Source organism: Rhinolophus ferrumequinum, chromosome 2 (assembly GCF_004115265.2).
Source record: "Rhinolophus ferrumequinum isolate MPI-CBG mRhiFer1 chromosome 2, mRhiFer1_v1.p, whole genome shotgun sequence".
In the NCBI taxonomy this organism is placed as follows: Eukaryota; Metazoa; Chordata; class Mammalia; order Chiroptera; family Rhinolophidae; genus Rhinolophus; species Rhinolophus ferrumequinum.
Genome location: NC_046285.1, coordinates 9,851,243 through 9,865,200, shown reverse-complemented (window position 1 = coordinate 9,865,200; position 13,958 = coordinate 9,851,243). Strand labels below are relative to the sequence as shown.

The 13,958-nt window shown below is 43.4% G+C and overlaps 1 protein-coding gene across 1 annotated transcript in view; it reads left to right on the top strand.

The window, feature by feature from the left end:
• The window catches only part of CLRN1 (clarin 1), a 37,707-nt gene extending 35,191 nt beyond the window's left edge, over positions 1-2,516 (top strand). Inside the window, 1 exon segment of the mRNA XM_033135703.1 lies at positions 1,935-2,516. Within this exon segment, the coding sequence (XP_032991594.1) occupies positions 1,935-2,200 (266 nt within the window). The 3' untranslated portion in view covers positions 2,201-2,516.
• The last annotated feature ends 11,442 nt before the right edge of the window (positions 2,517-13,958 follow it).

Sequence of the window (13,958 nt, the reverse complement as noted above, 5' to 3'; positions counted from 1 at the left end):
CTGTGTTTGCTTCCCCCCCACCCCCCATGCTCTCCTCACACAGTCCAGCCTTCTTTTGCTTGCCCCAGCTATTCCCCAGACACCTTCCATGATGCTGTCCACCCCCTCGGTAACAGCCACCTGTACCTCCCTTACACTCACTGTGACCAGTTTATCATTGTTTGAGCTGTGTCTGTGTTCCCTGCCCAGTTATACTCTGTGTTAGAGCAGAAACCACACGCATTTTCTTTAATGTTTAAATCTCCATCACTATCCCTGTGCTCAGCATGTAATCAATCTAATTAAATAAATGAATGAGTGAATTAATGAATGGAAACTTAAGCCGCTATGTTGCTGCTCCCAGGGTAGTTGAATGAACTATAATTGAAGAACAAAAAGCACTTACCCCTGCCTAAGGAGTCACCTGCCTAATGGGAGAGTATTTGGAGGAACAAGGCACTAATACATTCTTTTGGGTGGTCTACCTGATCTAGTCAGGTTTTCTTGGTGTCTCGTGGGGTAACAGATTACGGTAAGGACTTTCAAGAAGAAAGGAATACGTAAAAACCATAGGAACAGTTACCAGTTAGTAAGCATTTATGTGTGTCAATTCTAATGCCAAGGGCTAATCATGCATCATCTCTACTGTCCACATTTTATAGATGAAGAAATCGAGATTTGGTGATTAAAACAGCCTAGTTTCACATAGCAAGTGGTGAGATCAGGTTATGAACTCGAATTGGTTGGACCTAAGTCAGAAAACCATCTCAGTAGGTCTTGTATGAACTGGCACCGCTTATGGTAGCCTGCGATACAGCACCAGCTGTGGAAGCACTGGGAATCCCAGCCACCCCCTGTGCCCCTGCTCCTGCCCCATTGCCATCCATCCACCTGGGGGTCCCCCATTCTCCATCCTCAGTATTTCTAGGCACCAATCAGTATGGATGCCTTGTCCTGCAGAGGTTCCACCCAGATCACAGCTGTACCGGTTAAAATTAGATCAGGATACTAACAAGTGATAAACGGGGCAAAAATAATAATAGTGGATTAAATAAAATAGATGTTTCCATTTTTCTCACATAAAAACCTAGAGGCAGAAGTCCAGGGTTGATCTGGTGTCTGGGACGCAGATTCCCCCTTTTTGTTTATCCATAATACATGGCTTCCATTTCTGAGGCCGCCTGATCCGAAATGTCCCTTGGAGCTCCATTCTTGGTATCCATATTTCAGCTGCAGGAAAAAGGGGGAAAGAGAGGGCAGGTCCCTAATACATGCATACATGAAGGGACTTTTCTACCCTGTATCCCAGCCACTCTCAGCCAAACAATGCAGCCTTTATTCAAGGTAGCCATACGTTCAGGTAAAACTTCCGAGTTACAAACAGGAGAGCAGATACTTTCTGCCTCAATACCTTATCTACGACCCCCTTTGCTCAGACTTCTCTGGGCAGCTGTGGCCAGGTGGGAGCTGGAGTGGAGGAGGAGCCATGTAACTCTCTAAAAGATGCCCTAGGGCCTTCCACACAGGGTTGTATCATGGCATTTATCCTGCATGGCCTATGAAGTATTTTGAGAAATTTGTTCAGAGAAATTTGTTCTCTTGAAGCTGCATCATAGTAGTGGCGGCTTTGTAGCCTGATCCCACCGTTGTGCTTTTAAGGTGCCGAGCAATTCAGCCTTCTCATCATGCAAAGAGGAACATCTCCCAGTCTTTAAAAGAGCAGCTTGATCCTACCCCCCACAATCTCTCACTTAGAGCCATAACCTAGGCATTACCACCTATGGAGTAGAGAATCAGGCTCATGATTACTAATTTGAAATGGTATATTTTTGCAGGAGAATGCAAATGAGGATGATGGTCAAAGGCTTTCTTTAGTTTGCACATTAACTCTCCTCCCTGTTCCTTACAATCAGGAAATATTTGTCCCAACATGTTGTTTGTTCCTTTTGTTGCAGGCTCCTGCGGTTGTCTTGTCATGATTTTGTTTGCCTCTGAAGTGAAAATCCACCACCTCTCAGAAAAAATTGCAAATTATAACGAAGGGACTTACGCCTACAAAACGCAAAGTGAAAAATACACCACCTCGTTCTGGGTTGTTTTCATTTGCTTTTTTGTTCATTTTTTGAATGGGCTCCTCATACGACTTGCTGGATTTCAGTTCCCTTTTGCAAAATCTAAAGACACAGAGACAACAAACGTGGCTGCAGATCTAATGTACTGAAAGGCAAGCATCTTGGTAATTTTCCAAGGGAGCAAATAGACTTGCTGTGGTCACTTGGACATAGTTAATTTTGTCCATCCTTTTAGATGGCCCAGTAAAAGCACCTAAATCCTCGACGATAATGTTTACAAACTATGTACTAAGGGTACAAGTTGGAAAATAAGGGGAGCAGAAGGAAGGCTTTGGAAGGTTTTGTTACTAGAATGGACAAATTGTTATTCCATATACATATCAACGTGCAAAACGCCTGCTCCATCAGGGAGGAATCGAAAGGCGGGGGGAATATATTTTAATACAAACGAATACTATTTCTGCTATATCCACACATTCGTTGCCACAGATACCAGAAAATAGAGCTGGAATCATTTCCTAAAACGATAATGCATTAAATGAGCATCGATAAAATATATCAGTGCATTTTGTTGAAAGTTCATTTAAAGCAGTCTTACTATCTCTGCCTGTTGATCAAAATTTGCAAACCTCTAACCGTAAAAAAGAAGACAAAGCTAAGGGTATTTTCGCTTCTGTGCTGAAGACCCCACTATATTAATACCGTACTTTCAATGGAGGTAACTGCTGGGACCACTGAGGAATCATGAAAAATTATTTTCCCAGTAAATCTGATGCAAAGCGACTCGTTGGGGCTGTTTCTAACTTTAGTGTCTTGAGCACTAATTCCCAATTACGAAAATTATGTTACATTCTGGGGTTATGGTGGTAGCACTACGTCATCCTGAGTTTTGATCTGGCTGTCACAAAGCAAGTCATTTTTGTTCCCCCCTGAATTACCCATGAAATTGATCTGCAGCTGACCAAAGACCACAGCTGAGCCTGGGACTGACCCTTCCTCTCTCCTCAACCTGCTGTTCTTAAGAAAATGCACAGGGAAGAAGCAGAGAATGACAGAGAACCCACCACCAGGCCACTTGCCACAGCTGCTCGGTACTTAGCCCTCACAGAGTTTTGAAAGGGCTCATTTTTCAAAAAAAAACGTACTTTTCCCTCTTTGGAAAAACTTACAAGAAACGAATGACTGTTCGTATAACTGAGAAATAATTTGCTCTGGGGGTGATTTGCAGCCCACAGGCTGACATGAGAACAGATACCCTTAGCTTCCAGATGTTAGTTCCTCCACCTTCGTTCAGGAAATACACCTGGAGAGCTTCTAGAAGACCACAAGTCAGTCTAGTGATGAAAGGGATGTTTGGTTTGGTAATGAGGTAATGAGTTAGAGCCCATTTATGGAAGTCTTCAGCTGAAATGGTTAAATACACAAGCATCCATAGCTAGAAGCAGGCAGGAAAGCCCAAGGACCAGCCACTACTTGGGTAATTGGCCCAAGGGCTCAGAAGGCCAGGCGCCTCTCTCTCTCTCTCTCTCTCTCTCTCTCTCTCTCTCTCTCTCTCTCTCTCTCTCCCCCCCTCCTCAGAGGTTTGAAAAACTTCTAACACCAAGCTTTCTTCTTTAGAAAACAAGTCTCTCATTGTTCTCTGTTCTATAAAAAGAGAAAACTTCCAGCAGCAGCTGAAAATCTAATGAGAACCTAACAGGCAAACTAACAGTTCTATTCCCTCTATGGAAAGTAGAGGCTGGGCTGTCGATCTCTGGAAATTGTGACGCACACAAAAATAAAACGGGATACAATCTGGGCCCTCAGACGAGTGCGCTTAAGCTTTTCCCTCTTTCTCGCAGATGAAATGTGTGGTCCCCAATGGCCTAAGAGTAACCGTCTGAGGAGAGATCTGGCCAGGACGTCTTTTTGCAGCTCTCTCTGTGGGGATCAAAGGCCAGGGAATAAGATTCATCATGCTGTGTCCGACCTCCCTCCCAGGTGGCAGCCAGCATTCTCACATTCTCATGGGGACACAGGGCCCCCTGCTGGCTCTGGAGTGGCAAACACAAGGCCATGGTTGGGCGCTCTGTTGGTTCCAAGTGGTCAGTAGACACCCTGAGCACCACCAAGAATTCTCAGTGTTTATTACGTCATGGGACAGACTGTCAAGAAGCTGTGCAAGCTGTCTGAAGTCCTCCAGGGTCAACCCTGCAGTGAGCTTGCAAGATGCGTTCACCGGAATAGGAGAAGCTTCAGAACTAAACTGTGCGGACAGGGCGGCTTCCAATGAGAAGGAGAAAGGCACTTTACAGTTTGCAAAGGTCTGTGGCTCTCGTGGTCCCATCCGCTCCTCCACAGCTGCTGCTCCCACATCACTTCACAAGTGTCCGAGGTTATCAGTTTAGCCGGTTGGCTCACACGTTACACAACACTAGGACACTTCCTCTCGTCTCCCTCTGCCCTTTTGCAGGGGAGACGCAGCAGCTCCCTCTCAACTCTGGCGGAGGGAAGAGGGGCACAACACTGGCCTCATTATGGTGCATCAGCTTCAAGGTGAGCACGGCTTGCCACGAGAACGGGTGTTGGTCCCAACCATTTACCTATCAAAACCTGAACAGGAGTCAAGGGGGGGTCTGGAGGTGGGAGGAAGGGAGCTTTAGCATCTCTCTCAATTTTCCTCAACATCTCCCCTTCCGATAAGATCCACTGTAGGTAAAAGGTCCAGTATAGGTGAAAACAGTGTGGTTGTTATAGAAATGCTGTTTCAAGACCAGTCCCAAGCTCCCCGCCCCGTTTTTCTTTTCCTTCCTTCTTTTTTTTGTTTAGGTGTTCAATAAATATTTTTTATTTGATCTGATTGGGCTTGACAGTAACATCTGGCAAGTCAGAGGACAGTGAAAAAATCTGCAATAAGCTACGTCGCCATCTTGACCAGAAATCTCCTGCCCTGTTTTCCTCGTAGCTGCCTTGCTGGCCCTGATGTCTTTTATTTAGATGTTTGGAGCCTGTGTTGTTTGGTTGCTCGGTGTTTTTGATCTGGCAAGACGCCCACTCTCAACTCCTTTCACTGAGACAACGGTTCATGGTTCAGGACAGATAAGCCCCCACCTCCAAGTGACAAAGGACAGAGTCATGCTGGCCAGTTTAGAGAAAAAGGTACCTGTTCCTTGAAACTAACAGGCAGAGAGAAACACTGGGTAGGTTGGGGCCCTGGATTCTGGGATGAAATTCCCCCTCGGGAAAAGCTCTCCTGCTAATCAAAATGCTGTTGTAAACTCCATAAACTTATACTTTGATTTACAGACTTTGTGACTCCCCCACCCACCCACCTCCCTACTTATGTAACCATTCACACCTGCTGTGTCACAACCCAGACCTCACTGGGCTATTTGGAAAGTCTGGACGAGCCTGACACTGACTGGAAGACCCAAGTAAGAAATCTTCAGAGAATGTCCCCTGCAGGGCCTAAAGGACAGTATTAGACAATGGTTGTAGAGACCCGGGGGCAGGGGTGGGAGGTGAGAATAGTTATGGTGTTGTGAAAGCCACCCGATACTAAAGGCAAGTGTTTTAAAGGATTGTGTTTCTTTGCTAGAATCTTGGTCTGAAAGATTTCGACCCACTGTGAAAGTGAACAGAATGAGTTGCAAGGTAGAGGTGTCCCTCACTTGGCAAAAGTCCACTCTTGCCCCTGTGGACCATGAATATAATTCTAGAGAAGAGCGAGGCTCAGGCACTTCTAAAAGCCCTTGTTCATTCATCCAGTCTGGTGGGTGAGGAGGTGGCCTGGCCCTCAAGTCATTCAAGCCCATGCGCTACCAGAAGCATGCAATCTCAGTGCACGCAAGCTGCTCACTTGTCATGGCAATTTCCTCAGGTTCCAATTTGCCATGGACTTTACCTAGGCAAAATAGTGTAGCATTTCTAGCTCAGTGGTATGGATTTCAGGATGCCACAACTCTCTGATTTGTACTTCAATTGCTATCCTTCCATGTAACCAAGTTTAATGAAGAATGTGCCTTAACATAGGGAAGGACAGTGTCTGTTGCACATCCCCGGCCAGAGACCCCAAGAGAAGCTGGTATACACCCTGTTATTTGCTGCCATTTAGGTGTTCTCTTCTTAGGCACACAACTAAACTACATTTTCCAGCCTCCTTTGCATGCAGGCCCATGTAAGTGAGTCTAGACTGGTGGAATGTAGGCTGAAGTGACCCATGCCACTGTCAGGCCTGGCCCTGAAGAACATCCCATGCAACACTCCAGCTCTAGGGGCAGCCTGATGGCTCAGGTGGTTAGAGCACGAGCTCTCAACAACAAGGTTGCTGGTTCAATTCCCACATAGGATGGTGGGCAGCACTCCCTGCAACTAAAGATTGAAAATGGCAACTGGATTTGGAGCTGAGCTGCGCCCTCCACACCTAGATTGAAGGACAACCACTTGGAGCTGATGGGCCCTGGAGAAACACACTGTTCCCCGATATCCCCCAATAAAATTTATTAAAAAAAAGAAAATCCCTCCAGCTCTATCTTTCCCAGTACTGCAGCCATGGAGGTCATAGGTTCCAGATGACGAGACTGCAAATTAGAGGCAGGCTTCATGACCTACACTGGAATGTGTCAAGAGTGGTAAATGAACTTTCTGTAGAGCCACTGAGTTTGGGTGGATATTTGTTACTGCAGCTTAGCCTATCTTAGCCTAGCCAACAAGGCCCAGCCAACAAGGCCCTCTTCTCCATGATAGCTCTCCTGTTTCATGCCAGTGAAACACTTCTCTAGGTCTCTTGAGGTGTAGCCGGAGGCTAAGTGCACCCTCCACTATCAACAGTGAGATGTTGTCTGTGCCACTGTTCTTGAAGTTGTGGTTCTCTGACCACATTACCCACCACCCACTCAAATGAACCAGAGAGTGAGTTTTCTACATAAATATCTAAAGACTAAATAAACTCTTTTCTTATGCTGGTATCCTTCGGCATTCTTTCCAAATGACAATAAACCCTTTCTTATTCATTCAACAAGGTTTTATCTTGCATCTACAATGGATCTAGCTGTGCATAAGGCACTGAAGATTAGGGGAAGGGAATGTAAAAAGAGTAAAAGATTTGTTTTTTCTTGATCTTTGTTTTTTTCTTGATCTTTTCTTGATCTTTGGTTGAGAGAATATCCTTTAAGACTCTCCCTTCTTATTTTCCTTTTAAAGGTTCAATTTACTTTTTTTCTGGTTTTATTTTTATTTTAAAAACATTTTTATTAAAATATAGCTAACATACAATATTATACTAGTTTCATGTGTACACAGTAGTTATTCAACATTTATCTACCTAAAGAAGTGATCACCATGATAAGTCCAGCAACCATCGGACACCGTACCACGCTATCATATTATTACTGACTATATTCCCCATGCTGTACATTACATCTACATGGCTTATTTGTTTAATACCTGGAGATTCGACCTCTTATTTTCCTTCATCTCCTCCTCCTTTCTAAATTTTTCAATTACGTTTGACATTCAATATTATTTTATATTAATTTCAAGTGTACAGCATAGTGGTTAGACATTTATATAATTTAAGAAGTGATCTCCCTGACTTAGTCTAGTACCCACCTGGAACTATACATAGTTATTACCATATTAGTGACCATATTCCCTATGCTTTAGTTTACATCCCCATGACTATTTTGTGACTGCCAATTTGTACTTCTTAATCCCTTCACTTTCTTTACTCTGTCCCCCAAGTCCCCTCCCATCTATAAACTCAATAAATCTAGTATCCATTTGACACCATACCTAGTTATTACAATATTATTGACTATGTTCCTTATGCTATACTTTACATTCCTGACTACTTTATAACAATCAATTTATACTTCTTAATCCCTTCCCCTTTTTTGCTCATCCCCCCAACCCCTCCCTTCTGACAACGATCAAAATGTTCTCTGTATCTAAGAGTATGTTTCTGGTTGTTTTTTTTTTTTTGTCTACTCTTTAGATTCCACATATACGTGAAATCACATTGCATCTGTCTTTCTCTGACTGACATATTCCACTCAGCACAATACCCTCCAGGTCCATCCATGCTGCCACAGATTACAAGAGATCTTTCCCTTCCCTGCCCAAACAATATTCCATTCTGTATATGTACCACCTCCTCTCTATCCATTGATCCATCGACAGACACCGAGGCTGCCCCCACATCTTGGTCATTGTAAACGGTGCTGCAATGAACATATAGATGCACATGTCCCCTTGAAGTAGTGTTTTGGGTTCTTTCAGATAAATGCCCAGAAGTGAGATTACTGGGTCCTTTTTTGTCTCTTGTTATAGCCTTTATTTTAAAGTCTATTTTTTCTAGTGTAAATATTTCTACCCCAGATTTTTGTTTGTTTGTTTCCATTTTCATGAAATAACTTTTTCCATCCCTTTACTTTCAGTCTGAGTGTGTCTCTCAATCTGAAGTGAGAGTCTTATAGGCAGCACACATAAGGGTCTTGTTTTCTTATCTATTCAGCTACCATATGTCTATTGATTGGAGCATTTAATCCATTTACCTTGAAAGTAATTCTTGATAGATATGTAGTTATTGCTATTTTATTATTCATATTTTTTATCTTTTTTTTCATCTTAAAGAAATCTCTCTAAGATTCCTTGTAATACTGGTTTGGTGGTGATGAACTCCTTTAGCTTTTTCTTGTCTGGGGAGCCCTTTATCTATCTTTCTATTTTAAATGACAGCCTTGCTGGGTAGAGTACTCTTGATTATAGGTCCTTGCCTTTCATTACTTTGAATATTTTGTACCAATCCCTCTGACCTGCAAAATTTCCGTGGAGAATTGAGCTGATAGTCTTATGGGAGCTCCCTTTAAGAAGACATCTGGGTTTCCTGTAGGTAACTAACTGCTTTTCTCTTGCTGCTTTTAAGATTCTCTCTTTGTCTTCAACCTTTGGCATTTTAATTATAATGTGTCTTGGTGTGGGCCTCTTTGGGTTAATTTTGTTTGGGACTCTCTGAGCTTCCTGGGCTTGTATGTCTATTTCCTTCACCAGGTTAGGAAAATTTTCAGTCATTATTTCTTCAAATAGGTTCTCAATCTCTTGCTTTCTCTCTTCTCCTCCCTACGAAGCAAATGAATCCACACAGGGAAAATGGCAACTGTCTCTCCAGTCCTTGCCCCAAAACTACACAACTCAGTCTCTACCCCTATGTCTCTGATGCTCCTGAGTCACTGTTCCTCCACCAGATGCCAGGGTTAGTACCTGCGAGCGAGTGAGTCTGTGTGCAGTCCCTTTAAGAGGACATCTGGGTTGCCTGAAGCCTTCCATCCCACCCAGATGGTCGGACTCCCTACTGTTTTTCACAGCCAGATGTTGTAGGGGCTCCTCTTCCTGGCACTGGTACTCTGGGGAGAGTATTAGGGAGCCCAGTGTGGGGCTGGGTCTCTCACTACTCTGGGGGAATCTCTGCAGCTAAGATATGCCTCCCAATTTGCAACCACCACACAGATGTGTGGGGCTGGCCTGTTCCACCTCTGTGTCCCTCCTACCAGTCTTGATGTGGCTTCTTCTTTATATCCTTAGTTATAAAACTTCCATTCAGCTAGACTTTAGATAGTTCTCCAGGTTCATTGTTCTATAATTTAGTTTTAATTTTAATATGGTCATGGGGTGAGGCACGTAGATTGTTTATCTACTCTGCCATCTTGGGTCTTCTATCTTCGATTTATTATTAAAGACAGTTTTAAAAGTTTCCTAGTAAGAAAACCCAAAGTAATCAGATGAGCTTCCTTAACTACATAAATTACCCCCCAAATCAACAATTATCCGAGAGCCTCAATTTTCACAAAATGCTGCAAACACTGTGTGCTGAATTAAATAATGCAAAGTAGAGCTTTTCATCTGAAAGAGCCAGGAGAGAGCCTTCTATCACTGTTCAGGTTTGGGGGTGTTCCCTGTGTTGTGCTTATTCAAGCAGCCATTTCCCCTTCCACAATACCATGTCCCCCCACTTCCCTCTCCTGAGGGAATCTTCCACAGTTCTGGGTCAGACAAGGCCTGAGAAAAGTCTTGGGCAGACGAGGGAATACAGTCAGTAATATCGTAACAGTTTCGTACTGTGTCAGATGGTTACTAGGCTTCCATGGGGATCACGTCATAAGGTGTACAAACGTCGAATCCCTATGTTGAAACTAATCCAATGCTATGTGTCAACTATACTTTGATTTAAAAGAAACGTCCTGGGGCCCAGAACAGTGTCCCTCCTGCAGGTTGGTTGATGGCAGAACTACTCTCTGCTGTCAGCTTGGGCTTTACCTGGAGGACAACTTGACACTGACTCAGTTTTCCCAATTTTCTCTGGGGCTGATAAAAGATGGTACTTGCTCCAGCAGAGATTCTAGGTTTAATCAAGGAGTACATCTTCTGCCTCTCCTGCCTAATCCCAGCCCTAGGAATTTTCTAGTTAGTTTGGAGACAAAAGAAAACTTGTTCTGTAAGAGTGTGTCTGACTGATTTACACCCAGGTGAGTGACGACTGAATTTAACATCACTTTTTAAGTTCACCGTAGTCGGCCCTTCTCCCCAAAGCTTATGTGTAGCTGCCTAGACTGGACAGAGGTCCCTGCAGTGCAGAGGAAGAAGTGAAATGAGCATAGTGGGCAGGAAAGCACGGCAGAAGGAACCTGCAAAGTATTAGCTCACCACACACGTTAACACTAAACTGGAAACTCCCTGCTTCAGAGTTTTCTTTCTTATTACTTTTTAACAAACTTCATAGCTGCCCCGCCACAAAATATGCTTGCTCTTTCCTTTTTAATACATAAATGTATAAAAATGTGAAATACATTTGTCATATCGATTAACCCTCTATCCTTTACCTCAAAGGAAAGAAAAGCTTCCTATTTTACTTAATAACTTGGTGGGGGTGAATTTCATATGACACACAAAAACCCACTTGAAACGTCTTAAGCAAAGAGTGAGAGAGTAAGAGCAGGAGAGAGAGAGAGAGAGAGAGAGAGAGAGAGAGAGAGAGAGAGAGAGAATCAGAATGATCAGAAGAGTGAAGCTCAGCCTCTGGCCCAGCTGTCCTTGGTCAGATGCCCACCCCTGCTCCATACATGTGAAGTGAAGGATGGATGACTTACGGGTACTGGGAGTGGCTCGGTACAGAGGATGCATGGTGTGGGGAGGGAGGGATAGAGGAGTTATCACAGAAAATGTGAATTTAGTAGGTACCCTCATAACTACCCATCAGGGTTGATTGAAAAAATTGTAATTCTGTATCCTACATATTAATCTGTACTCCGACTGGGTCATTTGGTCTAGTTTCTAGCCTTATAATGACTGACCAAATTTCCTTCACAATTTTATTGTTTTCTAAAGAGAAAGACATTGAGATACACTGAAAGAAAGACATGGAGTCACAGCTTTACTTTTTGTGTGTGTATCTAATTCACAGATATCCCTGTTGACTGAATAGTACTTCCTAAAAAAAAAAAAAAAAAAAAAAAAAAAAAAAAAAAAAAAAAGACACTCTAGATGATTTCTACTGAATAGGCAAAGTAGTTTCATTTCTAGACTTATTCATTCTATTCTAACACGGCAGAATGTTTGCATCCTTCCTCTGGTCTTCTCTCACCCACATCAGAGCACACCTATGGCCAGACTCACAGGTATATGAGGAGCTGGGGGAGCAAATTGGCCAGAGCTGAAATCATGTTTACAAACATATACTCCTGGGCAAGAAGCTGACATCAAGACTTCTTATCTCCTTCCTCCGGTGCTTCTAGCTATTCTGTGAATCACATTAAAGTTCTTTATCTCATGAGATACAGGCAAGATCAATGCCACACCTTCAGCATGTGTTTGATGTCTCTGCCCAATGGGACTGCAGGGACGGACTTCCCATGGACGTCCTTGCCCCTGGTCACCGCCTGGAGATGTGATATGAACTCACAAAGTCTCAGCCATCGGATTCAAGGTGACCGCTGTCCTAGACTCATTTGAAGGGTGTTTTGCTTGTGGTGTAGTCCCATAGCACAACCACAGAGTATCTTATTTTTTGGAGGACTAGAGAAGTGTATTTCTGGTCTTAGTATTAGGAGGCATTGTCTTTCGTCAAAAGCACTGTTGCTTGCTTGTTTGTTTGTTTCTATGGTACCATCACTTACTGTAATTTAGTCACCAAAAAGCCTAAAGCCACGCGTGGTGTCTAGGATTTTAAAGGTGCATATTATATCCTAGTAATTAGCTTTATTCCTGGCTTGATTTTGGGTTCCTATGCTTTTCAAATTTTTTAAAACTTATTTACCTATCTCTTCTATTTTATAATCTTCTCATGAATTATATGCTAAGTTGCTTTAGGTTTTTAGAACAGGATGGGATATAAATTTTTCACATCTAAGTCTTTCCATCATCCTTGGACAAAAGGTCATAAGAAGAGATACAAACAAAATATAACCTGATCCTCAAAACGCTTTCACTTTAAATCAATTCTGTTTTGTCCCCTGCTGAATCCCCGGTTCCTAGAACAATGCCTGACGTGCTAAGCACTCGATAAATGTTTGTTGAATGATATGGCCAATTTTCAATCCTTCTTTCTGTCGCAGAGAACTGACTGCTTCTAATCTTTGCCGAAGTCCCTAAACTCAGTCCCCAGCCTACCATCTCGCATGTCCCTTCTCCGCAGTTTTCATCTAACCATAAACGTAATGGGGCTTTCACTCCTTCCTTTGAAGGGGGTGACTATTTTGAGACATAAATTCTGTTGTGCTGACACATCTTCTCCATCCTCAGCCAATAGCTGCCTACAACACGCAAGAGAAGATGCTAATGCTGGTTCTAATGAGTGAATCAAATCACTTATAAGATATTGATTAAGCTTCAACCAGGCACCCTACAGGAAAGGGAAGTACAGGGCATGGCCGACTGCTCTTAGAACTTAAATCAGTTTCTTAAAATCACAGAAACTATGCTGCCACTAAAACACAGATCATCTTCTCAATAAGTGAATTCAAGTTGAACCAGCTTGTGGAAGTGGGAAAGAGACTGGGTTCAAGCCCCAACTCCCTCTCATCCATTCTGTGATGGTAGGGCATCACCTAACGTTTCCTGACCTTTGCTTACTTGCCTGAAACTAATCTCAATATCCTCAGCATTGCTCAGTACACGAACATAAATCGCAATCATATTTGATCTAATTTCCAGTTTTCGATGGCTGTTAGTAGACAGCTCCCTGCCAAATTGAGAACCAAGGCATTGCCTCCCCACCCCTGCCCTCTCCCCTAATCCCTCCCACTTCATTCTGGGAGTTTCAAAGGCTTCCTGTTTCCTCAGGAACAAGTCTGTCCACACTAAGGCGGCTCACAGCTTACCTGAGTCTGAGGCCTCTACGAGGGGACTGCTTTCCCAAGGCAAAGGTGTTGTTCCCTGAGGGACGTTCTCCCACCCTAAGGTCCCAGAAGGCACCAAGGGCTATGACAGAGTGGGGGCGGGGATGGAGAAGAGCTCCTCTCAAACTCTGCTGCACACTCTCTCAACTGTGTTCTCAACTAGCCTTGTTTGTGTCTGGGATGTCAAACATATCTCACAAGAAAGCTCAAAAGCAATGAAGCGACCAGGTTCAAATAAGAAAGGAAGGAAAGAAAGAAGGAAGGAAGGAAGGAAGGAAGGAAGGAAGGAAGGAAGGAAGGAAGGAAGGAAGAAAGGAAGGAAGGAAGAAGGAGAGAAAGAAGGCTCAAAAGCAGATCCACAGGCTGAGCATGACACAAATGCCACATGCTTACATTGTCTTCTGTCACAAGTCCCTCCTCTCCTCTCCAAGTACCCAGCTTCAAAATGTCCTTCTCCAACCCAAAAGGAGAAGCCTCATGCTTATCAGCTCTTGTAAATGTTTTGTCAATGCATCTAGAAGGGTCTCCAGCCCATGTT